The sequence below is a fragment of the Notamacropus eugenii genome, chromosome 4, assembly GCF_028372415.1.
Source record: "Notamacropus eugenii isolate mMacEug1 chromosome 4, mMacEug1.pri_v2, whole genome shotgun sequence".
Taxonomy (NCBI): Eukaryota; Metazoa; Chordata; class Mammalia; order Diprotodontia; family Macropodidae; genus Notamacropus; species Notamacropus eugenii.
Window position 1 is genome coordinate 71,472,750 of NC_092875.1, and position 24,907 is coordinate 71,497,656.

General features: G+C 44.6%; 1 protein-coding gene across 1 annotated transcript; it reads left to right on the plus strand.

Moving 5' to 3' along the window:
- The first annotated feature begins 14,067 nt into the window (after nucleotides 1-14,067).
- SHD (Src homology 2 domain containing transforming protein D) lies at nucleotides 14,068-24,696 on the plus strand. Its single transcript, XM_072601817.1, has 6 exons — nucleotides 14,068-15,491; nucleotides 16,630-16,756; nucleotides 21,104-21,271; nucleotides 21,728-21,893; nucleotides 22,508-22,627; nucleotides 23,477-24,696. Exons 1-6 carry the CDS (start codon nucleotides 15,183-15,185, stop codon nucleotides 23,661-23,663), a joined length of 1,077 nt encoding a protein of 358 aa, XP_072457918.1. The 5' UTR covers nucleotides 14,068-15,182; the 3' UTR covers nucleotides 23,664-24,696.
- Nucleotides 24,697-24,907: the final 211 nt, after the last annotated feature.

The following is a 24,907-nucleotide window of genomic DNA, read 5'->3' on the forward strand; positions in this document are numbered from 1 at the left end:
TGAGAAGCTTTAGATGGAAGGATCAGATTTGGCACAACAAGGGCATGGGGTGGAGTTGGGGCCTGCCCAGTCTCATCTCTTCCTTTTTTGTGTCTTCTACCCCCATCCCCACATTCATATCTTCTTATTTCACTGAAGAATGTTCTAGTTCATTGGTCTCATTTTACTCATTTGGTTGGTTGGTTATAAGACAAGAATAGTACTTGTGCAACTTTTTTCACAGAAGCATTAGAAATTTCAAAATATCAGATGAGCAAGGTACCTTTGGAAATGCAAACAGTTCTTGTTTTATGTAAATTTGCATTGTGCAAATTTGACTTTACGTAAATAATTATGACAAATCTGCTTTCCAGAAAAACGTGGAACATATTACCTATAAGACCTATGGGTAGGAGAAGAATTTATGAATAAACAAGAGATGGAGAACATTATGAGATGTAAAATGGATGATTTTGATTAAATTTAAAAGGTTTTGTACAAAGATTAGAAGGAAAGCAGAAAATTGGGGAAAAAACTTTATAGACAGTTTCTCAGATTAAAGTCATCTCAAATATACAGAGGATTTTGTCAAATTTGTAAGAATATGAGTCATTCCCCAATTGATAAATGGTCAAAGAATGTGGATAGGCATTTTCCCAGGGAAATCAAAGCTATACATAGTCATGAAACAATGCTCTAAATCATTGATTAGAGAAATGCAAATTAAAACAGTTTTGAGATGTCATCTCACACCTATCAGATTGGCTAAAATGATAGAAGTGTTGGAGGGGTTGTGGAAAAATTGGGATACTAATGCAGCTGGTGGAACTGTCATTTTGGAGAGCAATCCGGAATTATACCCAAAGAGCTATAAAACTATGTATACCCTTTGGACCCAAAAATACCATTATTAGGCCTTTTCCCCAAGGTGATCAGGGAAAAAGGAAAAGAACCTATGTGTTCTAAAATATTTATAGCAGTTCTCTTTGTGGTGGCAAAGAAATTGAAGTGATGCCCATCAACTGGGGAATGGCTGCACAAGTTGTGATATATGATTACTATGGAATACTACTGTGCTATAAGAAACTGAGCAGGTTGATTTTAGAAAAACATGGAAAGACTTCCATGAAATAATAAAGAGTAAAAGTGAGCAGAACCTAGAGAACATTGTATACAATAATAGCTATGTTGTTTGAAGAATAACTGTGAACGACTAAGTTATTCTGAGTATTATAAATACTCAAATCAACTACAAAGGATCTGTGAAGGAAGAACTACCTCCCTCCAGAGAAAGAATTAATAAATAGAAGTATGCATAGTATGGTTTTACATATACAGATAGACAGACAGACAGATGGATGGATGGATAGATAGGTAGATAGATGTATATGCATATGTATTTGTCATATGCATAATATGTATATCTGTATGTGTATGGGGTGGTGAGGGGGGAAACAGTTCAGAACTTTAAATGTAACAAAATTAATAAATAAAATTAAAATTTTAAAAAGAGAAATGCACATTTCAAAAAAATACCTGTGTACTGTGTTTTCAGCTCCTGCCTCTTAGCTTTGTACCCAGCTGCTTCCCATTCCCCCTCCCCCAACCACCACCACCAAAAGACCCCCACAAAAACCTCTGGAAGTGAAAGCAGAATAACCAAAATGGGGAGAGACATGCATGCAACCTAAGGGTAAAGGGCTCACCTGGACAGCTCCTGCTCTGAGAAAGGAGATCTTTGCTCCGTATTTCTCTTCTTTCTCTTCCTACTCTGACCTTATGTGTCTTTTCGTTTTTCTTATTTTATTTTTCCCCAGTTACATGTAAAAGCAATTTTTAATATTTGTTTTTAAAACTTTGAGTTCTAAATTCTCTCCCTTCTTCCCATGTGTGGACATGTAAAATATTTCCGTATTAGTCATGTTGTGAAAGGAAACAGACCAAAAAAAAAAAAGCCTCGAAAAATAAAGTAAAAAAGGATATTTCAATCTATGTTCAGACATCATCAGTTCTTTCTCTGAGGATAGATATCATTTTCATCATAAGTCCTTCAGAGTTGTCTTGGACCATTATATCGTTGAAGTAGCTAAGTCATTTGCAGTCAATCATCTTACAATATTGCTGTTACTTTGTATTCAACACATTTCACTATGCATCAGCTCATGTAAGTCTTTCCAGGTTTTTCTGAGAGCATCCCTGCTCATCATTTCTCATAGTACACTAGTGTTCCCTCATACTCACATAGCACAATTCATTCAGCCATCCCCTCAATTTCCAATTCTTTACCGCCAGAAAAGAGCTGCTATAGACGTTTTTGTACATGTAAATTTTCCTTTTTGTTTTTTATTGCTAAGTCAAAGGATATACATGGTTTTATAGCCCTTTGGGCACAGTTCCAAATTGTTCTACAGAATGGTTGAATCAGTTCACAACTCCACCAACAGTGCATTAATGTCTCATTTTTTTTTCCCACATCCTCTCCAACATTAGTCATTTTCCTTTCCTGTCCTAGTAGTCAATCTAATAGTCGTGAGGTAGTACCTCAGAATTGTTTTAATTTGCATTTCTCCAATCAATAGTGAGTTAGAGTATTGTTTTATATGGCTATAAATAGCTTTGATTACTTCATTTGAAAACTGATCATTTTTTTTTTATCATTTATCATTTGGGGAATAGCTCCTATTTTTATAAATTTGTCTCAGTTCTCTATATGTTCAGGTAATGAGGCCTTTATCAGAGAAACTTGCTTCAATTTTTTTTTCACAGTTACTATTGCTAACTGTATTTCCCTCCATCCTATTCCTCCCTGCTTCCATTTATTCTGTTTTCTCTCTTCTTTCACCCTGTCTCTCCTCAAAAGTGTTTTGCTTCTGACTACTCCCTCCCCAATCTGTCCTCACTTCCATTGCCCCCTTGATCTTTCTCCCCTTCCCCTCCTACTTTCCTGTAGGGTAAGTAAGGTAGAGTCTATACCCAATTGAATGTGTATGTTATTTCCCTCTTTGAGCCAATTCTGATGAGAATAAGGTTCACTCACTCCCCCTCAGCTCCCCCCTCCCTGTTCCCTTGACTACAAAAAGCTTTTACTTGCTCTTTTACGTGAGATAATTTACCCTCATTCTACCTCTCCCTTTCTGCCAGTACATTACTCTCTTGCCCCTTGATTTTATTTTTTTAGATATGATGCCTTCATACCTGTGCCTCTGTCTATATATACTCCTAATTGTTCTATTAATGACAAAGTTTTTATGAGTTAAAAGTATCATCTTCGTTTGTAGAAATGGAAGCAGTTTAAATTTAAGTCCCTTATGATTTTCCTTTCCTGTTTACCTTTTTATGCTTCTCTTGAGTCTTGTATTTGAAAGTCAAATTTTCTATTCAGCTCTATTATTTTTATCAAGAATGCTTGTAAGTCCTCTATTTCACTGAATGTTGATTTTTTTTCCCCTGAAGGATTATCTGAGTTTTGCTGGGTAGGTGATTCTTGGTTGTAATTCTAGCTCCTTTGCTCTCTGGAATATCATATTCCAAGCCCTCTGATTCTATAATGTAGAAGCTGCTAAATCTTGTGTTTTCCTGAGTGTGGCTCCACAATACTTGAATTGTTTCTTTCTGGATGTTTTCAATATTTTCTCCTTGACCTGGAAGTTCTGGAATTTAACTGTAATATTCCTGAGAGTTTTCATTTTGTGACCTCCTTCAGGAGGTAATTAATGGATTTCTCCAATTTCTATTTTATCCCCTGGGTCTAGAATATCAGGGCAGTTTTCCTTGATAACTTCTTTATAATTTATTTATTTATATTCATTCATTCATTCATTTGTTTATTTATTTATAGTTTTAAACATTCACTTCCATAAAATTTTGAGTTTTGAATTTTCTCCCTCTCTCCTCCTCCCTCTCCAAGATGATGTGCAATCTAATATAGTCTTTATACATTATATTAAACATATTTTCACATTAGTCATAATGTAAAGAAGAGAACTTTTAGGAAGAACCACAAGAAAGAAGTAATAAAACAAAACAACAAAATAAAAGTAGGGCAAATAGCATGCTTCCATCTGCATTCAGATCCCAAAGCTCTTTTCCTGAATGTGGAGAGCATTTACCATCATTAGTCTTTTGGAGTTGTCTTAAATCCTTGAGTTACTGAGAAGGGCTAAATCTGTCAAGGTTGGTCATTGAACAATGTGGCTGTTACTGTGTAAAATGTTCTCCTGGTTCTGCTCACTTCACTCAGCATCAGTTCATATAAGTCTTTCCAGATTTTTTTGAAGTCTGCCTGCTCATCATTTCTTATAGTGTAATAGTATTCCATTACATTCATATATCACAACTGGTTCAGCCATTCCCCAATTGATGGGCATCCCCTTGATTTCCAATTCTTAGCCATCACAAAAAGACCTGCTATAAATATTTTTGTATAGGTGGGTCCTTTTCCCATTTTTATGATCTCTTTGGGATTCAGCCCTAGAAGCTGGGTTAAAGGGTATGCACATTTTTATAACCCTGTAGACCTAGTTCCAAATTGCTCTCCAGAATGGTTGGATCAGCTCACAAGTCCATCAATAATGAATTAGTATTCCAACTTTCCCACATCTTCTCCAACATTTATCATCTTCCTGTTTTGTCTGTTAGCCACTCTGATAGGTGTGATATAGTACCTCAGAGTTGTTTTGATTTGCATCTCTCTAATCAATAATGATTTAGGGCATTTTTTTATATCACTAGAAATAGCTTTAATTTCTTCCTCTGAAAACTGCCTGTTCATATCTTTTGACCATTTATCAATTAGGGAATAACTTGTATTTTTGTAAATTTGACTCAGTTCTCTACATATTTTAGAAATGAGTCCTTTATCACACATACTAGTTGTAAAAATTCTTTCTCAGTGTTCTACTTCCCTCCTAATCTTGGTTGCATTGGCTTTGTTTGTGCAATAACTTTTTAATTTAATGTAATCAAAATTATCCATTTTGCATTTCATAATGTTCTCTATCTCCTATTTGGTCATAAATTTCTCTATTCTCCATAAATCTGACAAATAAACTATTCCTTGTTCCCCTAATTTGTTTATAATAGGAGCCTTTATACCCAAATAATGTACCCATTAGGACTTTATTCTAGAAGATGGTATCAGGCATTGGTCTATGCCCAGTTTCCACCACACTATTTTCTTGTTTTTCTAGTAGTTTTTGTCAAACAGTTCTTAACTCAGAAGCTGGGCTCCTTGGGTATAGTCCAATAACTTTTAAATTACCTCTCCTGGATTGGTTTTTCAGGCCAGTTGTTTTTTCAATGAGCTATTTCACATTGCCTTCCATTTTTCATTCTTTTGTTTTTATTTTATTATTTCTTGATTTCTCATTAGCTTTTATTTGCTCCATTCTAATTTTAAAGGAATTATTTTCTTGAGTGAGCTTTTGGACCCCCTTTTCTATTAAGCCAATTCTACTTTTTGGGGAGTTTTTTTCCATCAGTGAATATCTGTGCCTCTTTTTACATTTGGCCAATTCTGCTTTTAAAGTTATTCTTTTCCTCATCTCTTTTTTCTACCTCTTTTACCATTTGGCCTAGTCTGTTTTTTAAGGTGTTTGGGGTTTTTTTTTTTTTTTTGTATCTCATTTACAAAGCTGTTGACTCTTTTTAAAATGCTTATCTTGCATCGTTCTCATTTCTCAATTATTCATCCACCTCTCTTACTTGATTTTCAAAGTGCTTTTGAGCTGTTCCATGACCTGAGACCAATTCATATTTTTCTTGGAGGTTCTGGATGCAGGAGCTTTGACTTTATTATCTTCTGGTCTGTAGTTTGATCTTCCTTGTCACCATAGTAACTTTCTATGGTCAGAATTTTTTTTCTGTTGTTTGCTCATTTTCCTAACCTATTACTTGATGTTTAAACTCTGTTAAAATGAGGCTGTGCTTCTAGGATGGAGGGCACACTGTTCCAAGCTTCAGGGGTTTTGTACAACTATTTTCAGAGATACTTTTAGGGACCTATAAGTTTTCAGTTCTCCCAGAGAGGTATGATCTAAGGGGAGGTATGTATACTATTCTCTTGGTCTAAGCTCTGGTCTATGAATGACCATAAGCATTTTTTTCTGCCCTGTATCTGTTGAGGAGGTTCTCCACTCCACTTCAACCTCAAGCTCTTCTATGCTGGTGTTCCTCCTTGTCACTCAGGACTGTGACACGGATCCAAGTATGGGTAAAGCAACAGAGTTCTGCCTCTGTGTTAGCAAAGAAATCCCTATAATCTCCTGACCAGTTGTCCAACCCCTTTACATCTAGGGCTGAGCTCCAGAAGCAGCTGCTTCTGTTACTAATTCAGTAGTTCCTAAGGCCTGTTCCTGGTTTGCTGGGATCAGTGCTGTGCTGGTGTGCCCTGTTCTGGGCTGCACACCTCTCACACCCAGGTGCAAAAGACCTTTCCTGCCAATCTTCTAAGATGTCTTAGGCTAGAAAATTGTTTTACTCCATCTTTTTGTGGGTTCTGCTGCTTTAGAATTTGTTTAGAATCCTTATTTTGAGGTATCTGGAGGGGCATGGGGGAGAGCTCAGGTTAGTCCTTGCCTTTACTCTGCCATCTTCCACACACATCTTTGAACATGTGCCAGTCTCCTCCTATTGCATAGGTCTTCCTTCTTGCCTCCCTCCCTTTCCCAGGGCAAATTTGTATTATCGCTTTTCCACTAAATTCAGAACTATCTGTAATGGTATCTTAAGGTTTGCAAGGATTTTCCAGGCATCGTTGACCCCAGTTTACAAATGAGGAATGCGAGGTACAGAGAAGTTATTTGCTCAGTGCCACACAACTAGTAAGTGTCATGGATGGGTTTGAGTACATTGCTATTTTCTTACTATACCATGCTGCTTTAGTACCTAAGCATTTTTAAAATGTTTATTGGATTGAATTGAACTAATATTATTAACAATGATAAAAGTCTGGACCCTGAAGGGATTTGTCAGAACTTTTAGAGATATTGATTTCCCCACCCTCCAATCCCTTTGCACATTTTTTAGCTTTATAAAGAATAAGGTCCTCCAGTTAGATGCCCCAGTCTCCACCCCCATCCGAGGGGTAGGGCCAGAGGCCACTTCCCTGAGGCAAAGGAGGCAAAGGACAGCTGCCAAGTCCAGGAGTGTGCTGGTGCCCCTTCCTTTCTTTCTGTGCTTCTTCCTTCTGAGAAATCAGAAGACTTGGATTCTGGTCCCATTTCTATCATAAACTTGCTTTATGACTATCAGTGAGTCACTTCTGTGGGCTTCATTTTCCCATTTGTAAACATAAACAGTTATTAGCCGTACAATACACTGGAGATGCATAGATAACTGCTCTTGAAGCACTTACTAATTGAGGGTGATGGGTATGATCACAGATGAGTTGGACTCAACCTCTAAAGCTCCTTCTAAGTCTGGCTTTATCTGTTTTAATGGCCCTCCCTTAGGTTCTGTGTTCCGAGGCCCTCCTACCTCTGACATTCTGTGTTCTAAAGGTCCTCCCATTTCTGGCCTTCCCAGCTCTGACATTCTGTGTTCTAAGAGCCCTCCTAGCTCTGACATCCTGTTTTCTAATGGCACTCTCAGCTCTGACATTCTGTGTTCTTAGGGGCTCTCCCATCTCTGACAATGTGTTCTAAGGCCTCCCCCCACCCCCACCCCCACCCCAGCTCTGACATTCCCTGTTCTAAGACGCCTCCCAGCCCTGACAGCCTGTATCCTAAAAGGCCCTTCCAGCCTTGCTGTTCTGTTTTAATGGCCTTCCCATATGTTCTGTGTTCTGAGGTCCCTCCCACCTCTGACAGTCTGTGCTCTAAAGGCCCTCCCATTTCTGACATTCCCTGTTCTAAGGACCTTCCCAGCTCTGACATTGTGTTCTAAGGCCTCCTCCCTCCGCCCCCCCCCACCTCTGACATTCCCTGTTCTAAGATGCCTCCCAGCCCTGACAGTCTGTATCCTAAAAGGCCCTTCCAGCCTTGCTATTCTGTTTTAAGGGCCCTCTCAATTCTAGCCTTCTATGTATTAAGGGACATTCCATGTTCATTTCTATGAACTTCGGCCAGTCACTTCCCTCTTTGAGTCTCAGTTTTCCCATCTATAAAACAGAAGGAATAGCAGCTGCTTTCCCTGTCTCCCAGGGTTTCCATGAAGAAAGCCTTTTGTAAACCTTGAACCATTTATAGGAAGGTAAAATTGTCTTTCTTCTTGAAGCTTCCTTCCAACTCTTAGATTTCACAAAAGCTCCTTTCCACTTCATTTGATAGTCTGTGTCCTGACATGGCATGTGCCTCTCAGCTAGAAGGCTGTAACTGTCCTCGCCCTCTCTTGCCTACACCCCTCTTCATCCCCCAGTCCCCTTCCTCTCGTTTCTCACATCCACCCCCTGATGATGGCAGCACTGCCTCCCCTCCCCTCCTTGGTTCCAAGGTTTGTTTACAAGGTGCTTGTAGGTATGTGTGTTTTGTCAGTGTTTCAAGGATAGATGACGATGGGCCCCTATTTTTAGACACTTGTCTGTAATTATTCTCAAGCCCAGCAGCAACAAGGAGGCAGGTTCTGGTCTCCAGAGCCATTGGGTGGGGATGGCTTTGTGAAGTTGCAATCAACACATCCACAGAAGAGGAAAAGGAGTAGGATAGGGAGGGAACGTTCTAGCTCCCATCTAGTCAGGGCTCTTTCCCTTAGCCTGGGTCTGGCTCTAGTGAGGGAGGGATGGGGAATTCTTGGCATCTGGGAGAGATCTTAGGCAGCTCTGCCTCCCAGGGCTCAGCCAGAAAGAGGACTTAGCAGTTTCCAGCCACTTTCCATCTGATGTCAAGATGCCTTGGGTAGCTTCCTCCAACTTCCCTATGGCCCCAGAACCCATCCCCTACCTCCATCCAAATCTCCCACCCTCCTCCAGGAAGCCTTCCCTGACTGCTCCAGCCCAACTCCCCTCCCCTTCTCTCATTTCTTTATCTTCCTACAGTGCTTAGAGCTTGCACATATTATCTGGTACTTTGCGTGGGATCCTTTGTTAGATATAATGGGAAGATCCGTGATCTGGGAACCAAGAAGACTATTTTTTTGGTTTGCTTTCTGTACTCCTAACACTTAAACACAGTGCCTGACACACAGTAAGCTCATAAATTCTTGTTGATTGCCTATTCCTTGTTAGAGGCAGAGTGGCCAAAAAAGGATAGAGAAGTGGACTTAAGGTCAGGAAGACCCGAATTCAAATATGATCTCAGACATTGCTAGCTTTGGGACTCTGACCCTGGGTGAGTCCACTCACTTCTATCTACCTCAGTTTTTTTTTTCTCAACTGTAAAATGTAGATAGTTGACAATTCCAAAGGACTCATGATAAAAAATGCCATACACCTCCAGAGAAACATCTGATGGAGTCTGAATGTAGATCAAAGGATACTATTTTTCACTTTATTTTTTTCATTTTTTTGTCTGTTTTCTTTCACAATATGGTTTTGTTGTTGTCTAGTAGATTAATCCTATCCTACTCTTTGTGACCCCATTTGGGGTTTTCTTGGCAAAGATCCTGGAGTGGTTTGTCATTTCCTTTTCCAGCTCATTTTACAGATGAGGAAACTGAGTCAAACAGGATTTAGTGACTTGCCTAGGGTCACCCAGCTAGTGAGTGTCTGAGGCCAGACTTGAACTCAGGTCTTCCTGACTGCAGAGTTAACTCTATCCACTGAACCACCTATCTTACCCTTCACAATATGACTAATATGGAAATGTAAAAAATGATAAAAAATAAAATGAACGCAGTAATAATGCATATCTCCCAGGGTTCTTGGCAGGAGCAAATGCGCTAATATTTATAATATTTGTAAAGTGGTTAGCACAGTGTCTGTCACATAGTAGGCACTTAATAAATGCTGGTTTTCTTCCTGTTTTGCTGCCTTGGAGAGGTTGTCAAGAAAGGTGGCAGCCCTAGGAGAACTAGAAGAAGGAAGGAACAGGAAAGGAAGAAATCTAGAATTAAGGGAAATTTGTAAATAGTAGAGGAGGGAACCAGAGGGTACAATAGAGAGGATGACTATGTAAACAGAAGAAGCAGTGGAAAGGGAGGCAATCAGCCCTAGGAGGGAGTCCAAGCATGGATGGATTGGTTATAATCTTCGGGGGAGAAGAGGATGCTGGCCCCTCCTTTCCTTCTTCCTCTTACCTTTGCCACTTATGTTCCATCACCTCCCCCAGCTTCCTTTCCCCAAAATCCTAGGGCAGCAGTGCCTGACAGGGGACAATGAGGCTTCAGGTAGGGAGATTGCAGTCTCTAGATGGCCGCATGGAGCTGTAGAACCCCCTGCAGAAGCCAGCACCTGGACAAGTCCCCAATTGCCCTACCCTAGTTACCCTAGTGGAAAATTAGACTATATACCCTGCCTACTTCCTGATGCACTGGAATCGATCCTGAGAGTGCAGAATGAGCTCTGATGAGAGTGCCCAGGAGGATGAATCTTAAATCAGTCGTAGAAAGGGCATTCCAGCGGGGAAAAGATCATTCCTCTCAGGCCAACTAGAGAGTTGAATGCCCTGGGTCTGGACAAGATCATGGGAATCATAAGTCCCAGGAGTTGTGGGGAGTGAAAGTCTATATAGTGAATCTTGCTCTTGTCCAGCCCTAAGTCAAGTGTTAGGGTCTGGGGATGGGGGAAATGAGAAGAGAAAGATACCTGGAGCTCTAAAATGTAACACAGCAAAGCAGGACTACATCTGGCAGTCTGCAACTGGATCTGGCCCTTAACAAATCAGCTTGTTCAAGGTCAGCTGTTCCCTCACTGAGCAGCTCTGAAGATGGCTCTGAACTCAACATACCTGACTTTTCTTCCTGTACTTCTAGTCAAGGATTCCTCTCATCCATTGAACTTTCTGCCTTTTTCACTGGGAATGGGAGTGGCTGGAAGTTGTTGAGAGGAAGGTTTTTGCCTTAATATAAGAAAAATTTTCTAACAAGGAGAACTGTCCAAATGCAGAATGAGTTGCCTCAGGAGACCCTTCACTGGAGGTTTTCAAGTAGAGACTGCATTAGTCCTTGATTAGAATGTTGTAAAGGAGAATTCTTGTTCTGCTAGGGATGGGAATGAGGTGCCTGTGAGGTCCCTTCTAGCCCTGAGGTTTGGGGATTCTTTGAAAGAAGCCCAGGATCCCTCCTGCATCACCCTAAAAGCAGAAGTCACAGCCCAGAAAGCAGGCTTGTTTCAAGATCATGAGACTTCTGGTTGCCATTCCTTGCACATAAAAATGCAATTAGCCATCCCTCATCCAATATTTATACAGCAGATACCTGAGGGGTGACAACTTGATCAGATTTGTCAACAAACATTCCCTGTGTCACCGAGCAGCCTCCTAGCAGCTCTGGGTAGGAAATGGGACTATATCCTGCCTTTTCCTCAAATTATATGGACCCTTGATTTGCAGACTCAGGCTCCCTGAGCAACTGAGATGGTTGAATTTGATTCTTTAAGGAATACACACACACACAATCACACATATAGATATACACACATACATGTCTCATAACACAATCAAAGTGCTTTGCAAACAAAATAGTATAAAAACAAAAATTTGTCAGGTTTCTTTTTTATCCCTACAGAAATTTCCAGATTGGGGACCAGTTGTGAGTACTGGTTCACCCAGATTTGCTATGAGACTTTGGCCAGATCCCTTCCCCTGTCTGAGCTTCAATCATCCCATCAATAGAATGAGGGGGGTTGGACAAGATGACCTTGAAGGTCTGTTTCATCTCTCCATCTGTGATCTTGGAATGACTAAGGTCTCTTCCAGATCTCCTATTATCTACCTTCCTGGAAGAAGACTTTAAGGGAGATGGGTTGTGGGGTAGGAATTAGACTAATCCCAGTGTTCTAGTTCCTAGTATAGGGAGATGGGCTGTGGGGGAGGAATAAGACTGAAATCCTGTGTTCCTAGTTCCTAGGATAGAAGGGATTGAGCAGTGAATTTGGAGCCGGGAGACCAAAATTTGTCCAGCTCTGCACTAATTCACTGGACTAATTTCTGGACTAGTCACTTTTCCCTCTGTGGGCCCCGATTTTTTCACCTGTAAAATAAGGAAATTGGAGTGTAAATCTTACAGCAGTAACTTTAGTTCTTAAGTTCTAGGTTCCTTCAAGATGAAGAGGAGTCTGGCAGGGTTGGAGGAGGGTAGAAAGATAGACTAAAGACTAGGATCTGGAAATTAGGGAGTCTGAGGTGCCATCCTAGAACAAGTGACTGTCACCCTGGGGCTGTCATTCCCCAGGGGCATCAAGAGTGACAGAATCCTTCTTCCAGGTTGGGAGCACAGTCAGTCAGAGAAGCCCCCAATAAGGCAGATGGTAAACTGGGTAGGTGGGAGAATCCAGAGTTTAGCCCAGTCTGTAAGGGGGTGGACATCAGTGAAACTGGATACCATGACAGACAAGGGATCAGGGATCAAAACCGAAGGGTGCCTGGAATGACTTACACAACAGACTTACTGTTCCAGAATAATGAAAAGTTTATGTCTTACACAGGAGCACGGGTCAAATAACAACCTTTCACTCACCCTGAGAGAAGCAGCTCAGGATCCTGGAGGGCAACCTTTTCTGTTCTGAGGGCCTATGCTAGACAACTCAGGGTCACCCGGTTTTGAGGTGTTTGTTTGACAGACCTGTGGAATCAGCTGGGAATGAAAGTGGGAGTGGGTACTTTACTCTAACAATGTGACCTGAAGAAAGGGAAGCTATTATGCCTTTTGGAAGCTAATGGGAAAAGTACCTGCAATGCTGAGTTGTTTTGGCTTCCCTCACTAAGGTCAATTCCCACTGGGTCGAGAAGTATAAGGGGACTTTATACTTCTTATAATTTATACCCATCTGGGGGCTTTCTCATCATTCCAAAATGAAATGTTCTCTAACTGAGCCTGGCACAGGATATCCTTAAGAAAGAAACTGAGGCTAGTGGAAGGTGATTTCTTGGAAATAAAACACTAATCAGAAAAGTGAAATTTAAGGTGGGACTACCATACTTGCTGGAGAGGAGAAGGCAGCGGAGGGGAAGAGGATTCTGGGACCTTGCATACTGGTGGGAGGCCGGATTTAGACCTCTCTAGACAATTGATTGGCTGACAACCTGCTGGTAGCTACACCACAGCTGCCCGGACACTAATTTGGTTTATCAAAGCCAGAGGCTTGGGCTAATGGGGGAGGGGGGAAGAAAGAGAGAAAGAGCTGACCAGGGGCATCTCTGATATCTTAAACATACTCTTAGCTCCTTTGTGGTCTCAGCAGAGCAAGATCGGTCACATGGGGTCTCCAGCAGTCTGTGCCTTCCACTGGGGCAAGGGGGGTGGGGGGTGGGGGGGGCACTCTGGGTCTCCAAAGAGCAGCAGATGGGCCAGGCTGGCCCGCGTGTCTGAGAAGTGATAGCATCGTCTGCCTGGGTTTCCCTCTGCAGCTGCTCCTAAACCTCCCCCTTGACAATAACATCCCCCAGGAGAGGGAGGAGGGGATAGAAAAGCTACAAAACGACCTCCTGGGATGTAAGAGGAGGGAATAATAGCCAATGACCTCTGCTCCTCATCCCCCACAGCTGTCACCTTTGTCAGCCCCAAATCCGCCAGGCAATTCATTCCAGTCTCTCCTCTATTTTCCGCAGCCTCAACATCTGCCCAGGGAGCCTGGCCCTTCACTGACCCGCTCCCCGTCCCTATCTCTCTCTCTCTCTTCATCTTCCTCCCCCCACCCCCCAAGGGGCTTTAGGTACTTCTTATGGCTCCAGTGCAGCTGAAGGTCTAGGTCACCTCAAAGCTGGAGCCAGGGAGACCAGAGGACAAGGGAGGGGAAGAGGAGGGGGGCGAGAAAGGAAGGGAAATGATAAAGCGGGGAGGAGGCAAAGAGAAGGAGGCAGAGTGAGGGCTCTAGGGACAGGGAAGGGGAAGAGGCTGGGGATGGAGAGGAGGAAGGGGGAGAAATAAGGGGATAGGAGCTGGAGGATAGGGACAAATAGGGAGAAGGGGGAGGAGTAAGGGGGGTTAGGGCAGCAAGATGAGGATGGAGAGGGGGAAAGGGGAGGAGGAGAGGAAAGAGGGGGATGGAGGAGACAGGGAGGGGAGGACAAGAAGGAAAAGGAGGAGGAGGAGGAGGACAGAGCCCGAAGGAGTCCCGTAGGGAGCAGGAGGAGGAGAGGAGGGAGAGGGGCGAGTAGAAGGGCGGGCGCTTTGACGCTTTGCTCCAGCCCCCCGCCCTCGCCTCTACATCTGAGTTAAAAGCTCGACTGGTCTATTCGCCGCCGCCCCCCTGCAGGACCAGAAGCGGGGCCGCCTCGGGCTGGGACTCGCTCCTCCCGCCTCCGGTGCGCGGTGCCCTCCTCCAGTGCCCAGCAGGACGCTCGTTCCTTCTGCGGCAGCGGCATTCGGGGCTGGCCTCCCGTGGCACTGTCTGGGCGGCTATCACCGAGCCAGAGCGGGTCCAGCGGGGATACCGAGTTCCCGCGGGGATAAGGAGCTCCCCCGGAGCTCCCGGGACGAGCTCCCTGCAGCCCAAGTTTGCGCTCCTGCTGCCGCCGCCACTGCCAAAGCCCACCTTCTCTTCTTCACCCTAGAGGTTCCGACACCCTGAGAAGCTGGCCCCTACCTGTGCGGGGTTCGGGGAAGAGGACACTAGCTTCCCCCCCAGCCGCTGTCCCATTCCCTCGAGATCTGGGGTCCCGGAGAAGATCTGAGCTTTGAACGCCAAGGTAGATGATCTGGGGTCCACACACTCACACCTGAAGGTGATCCGCTGTGACCTAAGAAATTCCTTGGCTGTTGCCCCAGAAATATCAGGGGAAGATTGGTCACGATTTCCGAGCCTATTGAGGTTCCTGCTGGGTTGGGGATCGGCCGTTTGAGTCTAGAGCTGACCAGGCTAAGGTGGTCACCTGACCTTCCACCTCCGCGGAAGCCTGGAAGCTTTGTCCCTGGGACCCTCCACTAGCCTGGTTAGGATGGGATCAATAGCCTTCCCTTCCCTAAGCCCTGAACCCGTCTCCTCCTCTCTGACTTCTGAATCTATTCCTCAGTTTCCCCACCTGGTTCCAGGAGAGTGCTGATGAGCCCCCAGAGGCAGGAGGCAAGGGTCGAATCTAAGAACATTCCTAAGTAATCCATCCTAGTCTCCCTTACCTGCCTGATTCTCAAAGGCTAGGCTCCCTGCTAGGGAGTAATTAGGAAAAGGATACATGGCCAAGTGGCTGAGGGACTACTTGAGCTTTGGTGGTCGAAGGCCCCCCCCACAGCCCCCCAAACCCGATTATACAGAGAGTGACATCTTCCGGGCCTATCGGGTTCAGAAGAGTCTGGACTTTGAAGATCCTTATGAGGATGGAGATGGGCAGGAGGAGCCAGAATCGCCTTGCCCCAGTTGCCCCAGCAAGCTTTCCTGTCCTGGGGATCACCAATACGGTTCCCCCAAACACAGGCTCATCAAGGTGGAGTCAGGCGACCTGAACCGCAGTAAGATGTTGCTGGGAGCTTCTAGGGAGGACAAGGTAAGTACCCAGGGTTTGAGGGAAATGGGAGTGGGGAGGAGGAATTTAGCCCTTAGGTGCTCAGCCCTACTCCAGGAAGAATGACCACATTCAAAAATGGCCACTGTATGCTTTTGTGACCTCAGGAAAATCACTGTCTTTGTATTCTGGCCAAGGTCAAAGGTATTGGGTTGAAGAGCAACCCAGAAAATACAGATAACAATAACTTACATTCCTCTAGCCAAAGCCCTTTCCAAGAAACAACCTTCTGGATTAGGTAGTATAAATGGTATTAAACGCATTTTACAGGTAAAGGAACAGGCTCAGGCTTGTCCATTATCTTACAACTATTAAGGACATGAGCTGGAATTTGAATCCAGTTCTTTTAACTCTAAATTCTGCATTTTCACATATATGTGTATGTATACACATAGACACATACATATATGTGTGTGCATATACATATATGTATGCATATATAGACAGATATAAAATTCTGTTTAAAAAAGGAAGTCAAAGAGCTGCCTGGTGGTGCATCCAGGAGCTGGGAAAGGCTGCCTAGTAGTGGGTTAAAAGGAGGAAGCCCCAGGAGAGCCAGTGTCAGATCTGTGAGGGCCAGGAAAGGGTGTCTGTCATGGGAGCATGAGAGGGGCTGAAGAGGCTCAGAGGAGATGAACTGGGTGATAGGTGTGCCAGATGGTGATTAAATAGGGCTGGATGGAGAGAACGAGGGAGAGACTGACTGCTGGCAGAAAGGAAAGAGCAGAAGAATCAATCTGAGATAAAGGAACAAACATCAGGGCTGGAATGGCAATAGACCACAGAATGCCAGTATTTGGGCTTCGGAATACAGAATATTTGAGTCAGAAGGGACCTTAGAGCAGAGAACGTCAGAGCTGGGAGGGATCATAGAACACAGAATGTCCGAAATGGAAGGTCAGTGAAATAGAATGAAAGGATTGGAAAAGACTAAAACAAAGAATGTCCAAGTTGAAAGAGACCTTAAAACACAGAAATACTAGAAAGACCCATGGACCACAGAACATGAATAATGAAAGAGACCCTAGAGACAGAGCAAGGCGGAAGGGCTGAGAGTGGGGAGGGGCAGTATTTGGGAGAGGTGTCAGAGAATCACTCTGAATTCTTTGCCCTCACCTAGACAGCAGATGACAGTGAGTATTCAGATCCCTTTGATGCCCAGCCTGAAGCCCAGTCAGGTGCCCCAGAACAGCTGTCCGCTGACAACAGCTACATGGAGCCGTATGATGCCCAGTGTGTGGTAACAGGTGAGTGTTATTACATTGGAGTGGTGGGTAACGTTTGCTTCTGCTTGGCTCTGGAGGGGCCCTCTTCAAGTAATCCATTTGTCCTTGAAGTCAGGTCCCTACTGACATTCCTAATACCCACCCCTCACCTGGAAACAGGAAGGGAAGCCCTCACCACTGACTCACACACTTGGCTTTCTATTCTCTCTCTACCACAGAGGTGGGGAACCTGCAGCTTCAAGGCCACATGTGGCCCTCTAGGTCTTCAAGTGCAGCCCATGACTGAATCCAAACTTCACAGAACAAATTCCCTTAATGAAAGGATTTGTTCCATAAAACTTGGACTCAGTCGAAAAGCCACATCCAAGGACCAAGAAGGCTACATATGGCCTTGAGGCCATATGTAGGTTCCCCACCCCTGCTCTACAACTTCTCCCTTCAAGATCCCATCTACTTCAGTGGCTTTAATTATCTCCTCTATGTGAGTGACCCCCAAATCTTGATCTCTAGGTCAACCTGATCTGCCTCCTGAGCACCAGTTCCATATTTTCCAGAAGTACTGAATTTCAGTTAGAAGGCACCTCTGAGGTGATCCAGCCCAAAACATACAGCAGCAAAAAAACCTCTTTATGACTTACCTGGAATGTCTTTGCTGGAGGGTCGCTAGAGAAGGGGAACCCGCTGCCTCCTGGGGCAGCCCATTCTACTTTTGCTGGAAAGCTTTTCTTGGCAATAAACTTCATTCAGTTTCTTTGAATCTCCCACCCGTGGCTCCTAATTCTATCTCCTGGGGCAAGGAAAACAAATTCAATCCTCTTTCACAGAAAGGCCTTTCAAATACTTGAAGTTATCAGCTTCACCTCCTCTCCACTCCAATCAGATGTACCCTGGAAATGTTCCTTCAAGCGATTTATCAAACAAGGCAACTGGGTGGCAAAGTGGATCAAGCATTGGACTTTGAGTCAGGAAGACCTAAGTTCAAATCCTGTCTCAAATACCAGCTCTGAGAGCCTAGGGAAGTCACTTACCCTTTTCTCTCAGTTTCTTCCCCTGTCAAATGGGAATAAGAATAGCCCCTACCTCACAGGGGAGTTGTGTGAGGATCAAACGACATAAAACATGTAAAACAATTTGCAGACCCCAAAGCATACATAAATGTGAGATCCTTCAACATCCTTCCTCCCAAATTGCTTCAGTTGATGAATATGTTTTTTCAAATATGGTACCCAGAACTGAATAGAGTATTCCAGAGGAGGGTCTGTCATCCCCTAATCCTGGACACTGCACCTCTCTTAAGGTAGCCTAAGACTAGAGCTCTTGTGGCCCTCTGAAGCTCTCAGATCTTTTTCAGATAATCTGCTGCTTAACTCTGCCTCCTCTGTCTTATATTATGAAATCGATTGTTTGATCTCAAGTCTAAGACTTAATATCTATCTTTATTAACTCCTACCTCCATTAGACAGAGCCCACCACTGAAGCTTTTTGAATTCTGTTTGAATCTGTCGTCCATGTTAGCTATCTTTTCCCAATTTAGTTCCACCTGCAAATCTGATAAATGTGCTGTTTCTATGTGTTAAACAGTACAAGACCAAGCTCAGATCTCCAAGGGTGTTCTACTTGAGTTTTCCTTCTATATCATCAAACTGTCTTAAGTCCACCTGCTCATCATTTCTTATGGCACAATAGTACTCCATTACATTTATATACCATAATTTATTCAGCCATTCCCCAATTGATGGACATCCCCTTGACTTCCAGTTTTTGGCAACTACATAGAGTGCTGCTATAAATATTTTTGTACATGTGGGACCCTTTCCCATTTTTATGATCTCTTGGGGATATAGTCCTAGTAGCGATATTGCTGGGTCAAAGGGTATGCACATTTTTGTAGCCCTTTGGGCATAGTTCCAAATTGCTCTCCAGAATGGTTGGATGCGCTCGCAGCTCCACCAACAAAGAATTAGTGTTCCAACTTTCCCACATCCTCTCCAGCATTTATCATTTTCTTGTTCTGTCATGTTTGCCAATCTTATAGGTGTGATGTGGTACCTCAGAGTTGTTTTGATTTGCATCTCTCTAACCAATAGTGATTTAGAGCATTTTTTCATATGATTATAGATAGCTTTAATTTCTTCCTCTGAAAATTGCCTGTTCATATCCTTTGACCATTTATCAATTGGGGAATGACTTGTATGATTATACATTTGGATCAGTTCTCTATATATTCTAGAAATGAGGCCTTTATCCCCGAGCTTAGCTGTAAAAATTCTTTCCCAATTTACTACATCCCTCCGGATTTTGGTTGCATTGGGTTTGGTTGTGCAAAAACTTCTCAGTTTAATGTAATCAAAGTTATCCATTTTGCATTTCATAATGCATTCTATCTCTCCTTTAGTAAAGAATTCTTCCCTTCTCCATAGATCTGATAAATATACTATTCCTTGCTTCTCCAGTTTATTCATGGTATCAATCTTTATACCTAAATCATGTACCCATTTGGACTTTATTCTTGTGTACGGTGTAAGGTATGGGTCTATGCCTCAGTTGTTTTTCATATGAGATCCCCTACATTTTCAGATTTTTTTAGTCTTTCAATTTTTAGTATTACTTGTCTCATGAAGCTTTTAACTTCTGTTTGATTCTTTCTTATTTCAAGGAATCTGTTGCTTGGGTAAAATTTTGTGCTTTTCATGTTAAACTGTTAATTCTCTTTCCAGGTCTTTCCTCCAAAGCTCTCATTTCTTTCCCAATCTTTCCCTTATTGTTCTCATTTATCACATAATTTTAAACTTTTAAAAACATTTGTTTCATTTCTTCTGGGAATCCTAACTGATCTTGTGGTCACACTTTTTCTTTGAGGGTTTATTGATATTTTGAATTTATTCTTTTCTGGGTTTGTATCCTGGGCATCGCTGGCATCAATAATAGTTCTTTATCTTTGTTTGCTCATTCTTCCAGTCTTACTTCTTGGATTGACACTTTGTGTTATGACAAAGCTCTATGAACATCTGGCAGGATGATGTTGGCTTTGTATAGTGCAGGTCTTATGTGGAGTCCTGCTACTATATTCTTTGGGAGTTTAAGGCCATGTTCTTCAAGGATCACAGAGGAGGCTTGAACCAAGAAGCTGCAGACTTCCAGTAGACCCTATGGGATCATGTCATGGGTGTGGTCTGATTGCTGCCCTCCTGGGCTTTCCAGGTTCCAGATTTGGGTTGAATCTAGGCCACACAGCTGTAAAGTTGTTCCTACATGGTACTCCAGTAGACTGTAGTCCAGCTCCTATCCACTAGCTAAAAGGTTCATCAGGTACAGAGTGTTTCTGCCACTGCCTAGCCTTGTTCTGGTTCTGCTCTGGGAGACATGGGTTGCTACCTAGTTTATAGCCCTGGGAACAGAATACTCCATCAGGCCCCTCTGGGAGACCCCAACCATGCCTTTGGTCCAGGGATGTCTTCAACCTGCTCTGAATCCAAAAACTGCCCTGTGCTGTTCCCCTAGTTCACTTAAGTCTAAGGTTGAGACCAGGATCACAATTCACTCTGAGAGGTCATGCCCTGGTGCCTGAGCTCCAGAGGTCTGAGGCCAAGGTTCTGGCCTTTCTGGGTGACCCCACACTGCTGGCCTGGGCCTGGGATGAGTCTGTGATTTGTTCTGTTGTTGACCTGAGGCTGAACCCTGAAATCTGCTCTGAGTGACTCTATAGTACTGCCTTTTCAGAGTCCTGGGGTATCTGTAATCCAGGGCTACCTCTATAGGTCATTTGCCTATGGGTTCAATTTGTGACTTTGGACTGAAAGGATGCTCCATTGTGGTTGCTTCTTAGATTTATTGATCACTCCTAGAGCTGGGGGTCTTCTTAGGTCTTTGTTGGAGTAGGTGAGGGGGAAGTGGGGCTGTCTTGCTTCCTTCTCCTCTGCCATCTTAACTAGTCTCTCCCAAAACCCTATATCTAGAACTCTCCCTTACCCTTGTCACTCACTACCTTACCAACGTGGCATATCCCTACAATTAGACTGTAAGGTCCTTGAGGTCAGGGACTGTATTATTTTTCATCCTTGTGTCACCCAGCACATTAAGTGTAGAGGGACAGAGATAGGGACCAGACCTGTAATTTCACAGGAAACTTCAAAGTGAGGAAATCCCTTCTACCCATTTGGTCAGCACCTTTTGCGTAAGTCTTAAGAGTGTTGCTTAGAGCAAGTTGAATGATCTGCCCAGGGTCACACGGCCAGTATTAGGGGGTGAAATCTGAACTCAAGTCTTTCTGACTTTATGGCAGTTCTCTATCCACTGGGTCACACTGCCTCTCAAATGTGTAGTATAGATTAATGTATGGCTTAATAAATGTTGAATTAAACCCATCAGACCTACAGCTCTATGATACACCCTATGAGGAGCAGGTGGCAGGGGGCAGCCCAGAGGTTGAGGAGATGCCCCGGCAGAGCCGCCTGCCCCAGGATGATGAACGGCCTGCTGAAGAGTATGACCAGCCCTGGGAGTGGAAGAAAAACCACATCTCCAGGGCTTTTGCAGGTATCAGCCCCTGGTTCCCCCGAGGTTTCTGACCAATTCTGGCCTTATTGGCCGTTCCACTTTTGATCTCTTCTCCTAGTCTCCTTTTCCCCCACCCCCAACATACACACCCTGCCAACCCCATTCCTTGCTTAATGCTAGAGAAGTATGTCAACCCTTCCCCTGCAGACCTTTCCCTCTGTCAATTCTCACATGTGCTAACTCTGCCCCATCTTCCATTCTGATATCTGTCCAGGATGAATCTTCTCCCACTCTAGGCTGTGATTAGTCACTCATCATACTATTTTCATTTTGAATATATGGAAACTCTAAGCCCTAAAAGCATCCCCTAATTCCCATTTCTCCTCTCCCCTAAGCTCCCCTCTGTGAATCCAATGGCCAGTCCCTGTTTTTTGTCTTCAGAAAGACCAATTGGTTAAGTAAAAGCATCCTTTGCTTTCTCTCTGCCTGATGCAGTGCAGTTTGAGAATCCTGAATGGGAGCGAGTCCCAGGCCTGGCTAAGGAGCTCCGGAGGCCCCCGGCTAAGACCTCAGGCTGGATGGGGAAGGGACCCAACCCAGAGGAGCCTAGCCCCCAGCCAGCTGAGCATGTGGACCCAGCCTTGCCCCTGGAGAAGCAGCCGTGAGTGATGAGACCTAGCGAGCGCAAGGTGGGGAAGGGGTGGAGCATTCAAGGCTTACTTCAAATATAGCACCTTTCAGGAATTCCTTCCTGATTTCTCTCCCCTAGTAGCACTTGACTTTGATGGTCCCTTTCCAGAGTAACAATCTCTCACTGCTGTAAGGGCCCTTAGAGATCAAATCCATCTCCCCTGGGTCTTTTGCTGGCACAGGAGGGGAAGGTACATGCCTAAGGTCACATGCCAAATTAGAAACAGCTGGGATAAGGATTCATAGTCTAGTGCCTTGAATCTCAAAATACAAGCTTGGGCAAGTCACTTAACCCCAACTGCCTCCTCCTGGGTCATCTCTAGTCATTCTGATGAATATCTGCTCGCTGGATTCAGATGGCTCTGGAGGAGAAGTGAGGCTGGTGACTTTGCACAGCCCTCCCTCACTCTGAACAAAGTCAAGTGCAAATCATGTCATCATTTCTCTAATGGCATGGTCTTCTTTAGCAATGAAGGATGAACACACAAGTAAGGGAGGGGAGGTGCAGAGCCCAGTCCATCTCTGAGGGTATGGCCCTGGCCACCTCCCTTCCCTCCCTGTTTCTTTCTGTCTCCCTGATGTCAGGTGGTTCCATGGCTCCCTGAGCCGGGCTGAGGCTGAGAGCCTCCTGTCTCTCTGCAGAGAAGGCAGCTACCTTGTCAGGCAGAGTGAGACCAGTCATCCAGATTTCTCTCTGTCCCTCAGGTGAGCCCTGGGAACTAGTATACTGGCCACATCGGAGAGCAGCCTCAAGGGTCAGACTCCAGTGGGGAGGGAGAGCTGGAAGAGGTCACAATGCCCTCCTGGGAACTAGGGAGGAGGCTTTGGGTTGAGGGCAAGGGACTCCATTTGAGTCACCATCATCCAAAAGTGGGCCCCACACAGGTAAGGCATCTGTCTGCCCTTCGGCAGGCTGATGCTTGGCTGGCAGACATGGTCTGTCCCTAGGTCCCTACTCTAAGCCTTTCCAGCCTGATAGGAGGTTCCAGGAGCCCCACAAGGCGGCAGAGAGAGTAATGATAATGTCTGCTACAATTCTTCTGCTTAGTGTATTTCTCTGTAGAATGCAGATGGTAGTAGGTGCTTTTGAGATCAGGCCATGGGGGCCTTCTGGGTTTTTGTACACAAGCCCCCAAAGGGGAGAGAGATGGCTGCATCCTTGAACCAGGAGTCACAAGGCTTGTGTCAGAGCAGGCTGGGAAACCTCTGGCCTCAAGACCACACAAGGCCCTCTAAGTCCTCAAGTGTGGACCTTTGACTGAATCCAAACTTCACAGAATGAATCCCCTTAATAAAAGGATTTGTTCTGTGAAATGTGCATTGAGTCAAAGGACAGCACTTGAGGACTTAGAGGTCCACAAGTTCCCCTCTGCTGATCAGAGTCTTGCCCTGACTCCCTGTGATTAAGTCTCAATGACTAACTGACTGATATTAGCTAAGTCCCTTTCCCTCTCTGGGCCCTTCCAGAGCTTGGATTCTCTGCTTTTTCTCCTTTGCTCTAGTCCCCCACCCTGGGACTTCCCCCTGACCCCAGGGCCTCCTCTTCATTCCTAGGAGCAGCCAGGGTTACATGCATATGAAATTCACCCGGACAAAGGAGAACAAGTTTGTGCTGGGTCAGCACAGTGGGGTCTTCTCCAGTGTGCCAGAGGTTGTACATCATTACAGCATCCACCCGCTACCTATGCAAGGGACTGAACACCTGGCCTTGCTCCACCCCATCACCGTGCAGATCCCCTGACTGCCTTTGCATAGTGCCTGGGGCATATGGCACCTAAGGGTCACCCTGGCAGCCTGATGACCAATTGTCCTTCCTGGGCTGCTGCTGGCCTCTGGCCCACCCTAGGCAGAATCTTCAAGCTAGAAGAGACCTCAGACCATCTGGTCCAAACTCTTCTCAGCAATTTCTCTGACCAGTGGCCAGCCACTCCCTGAAAACCTTCAGTGATGGGAAGCTGACAACCTCCTGAGGTGGCCTATTTCACTTCTGGATGGCTTTTGTTGTTGTCTAATTGAAATTTGCCTCTTGGGACTTTCTCTCCATCACTCCTAGTTCTGTCCTAGGAGACCAATAGAGAACCAGTCTCATCTCTGTCTCATATGCCAGGCCTTCAGATGTTTGGACAATGCCTCTGCCAGTTCTGTTGTCCAAGTTCATGTCCTTCATGTCCTACATGTCCTTCAACTGACCGTCCCATGTCAAGGCTCATCTCTGTACTGGTCACTACTGTGGACTAGCTCCAGTTTGTCACTGTCCTCCCTCTAATGGGGCCCCAAACCTGAGGTCAATACTACTGGTAAGATCTGACTGGGACACACACTTCCCCAGCTCTGAACTTGTGCTGCTCAATAAAGGCCAAAGGTCAACTTGGCTACAAGGTTACACTGTCCTGTTGACTTATATTGAGTTCCCCCAGGATTCATTGAGTCCTCATTTCAGTTCCTGGGCCAGCTCCCTGGAAAATAAAAGGTGGCTAAAACAAAGACACAGGCCCTTAACTCAGTCCTGTGGTTGCCCTCAGACACAATGCCTCATCCAAGACACAGACCTGGGCTCTGCCCTTGGACACAGAAGAGTCCACCATAGGCTGGACGCAATTTACCTGGAGAAGTTACAAAGGGTGAGTGGAAACACAGGCTTGCCCCTTATGGCTTCCCATCCCAGGCTGCAGGAAACAAATGGTGCAGATGGACAGCTCTGTTCCCCAGGACTGAGTCTTCAGACCCCAAGGGTTTTTCCACTCTCTCACACCCAATAAATAAGTTATATCTGACTCTTGCATATTGTCATGGGGGAGGGGTGGAAGACAAGAACCTCTGTTTCGTGGGAGCAGGGTTGGCCCTCCCGACTGGCTTGTGGGAGCCTTTTCAATTGTCCCCTGCCTTGGCTGCTAGCATAGACAAGGCACTTGGTGGGCAGGATGATGGGGGATAGTGTGGATCTGTCTGGCCAAAGTTGGAATGTGCATGGCTCAACCCCTGTGT

Bases quoted from the DNA above. Each gene is read 5' to 3' on its own strand.
- SHD (XM_072601817.1), top strand. From the start codon at position 15,183: ATGGCCAAGTGGCTGAGGGACTACTTGAGCTTTGGTGGTCGAAGGCCC. The intron at 21,272-21,727 runs GTATCAGCCCCT...TGCCTGATGCAG, and splicing joins CATCTCCAGGGCTTTTGCAG to TGCAGTTTGAGAATCCTGAA. The intron at 21,894-22,507 runs GTGAGTGATGAG...CCCTGATGTCAG, and splicing joins TTGCCCCTGGAGAAGCAGCC to GTGGTTCCATGGCTCCCTGA.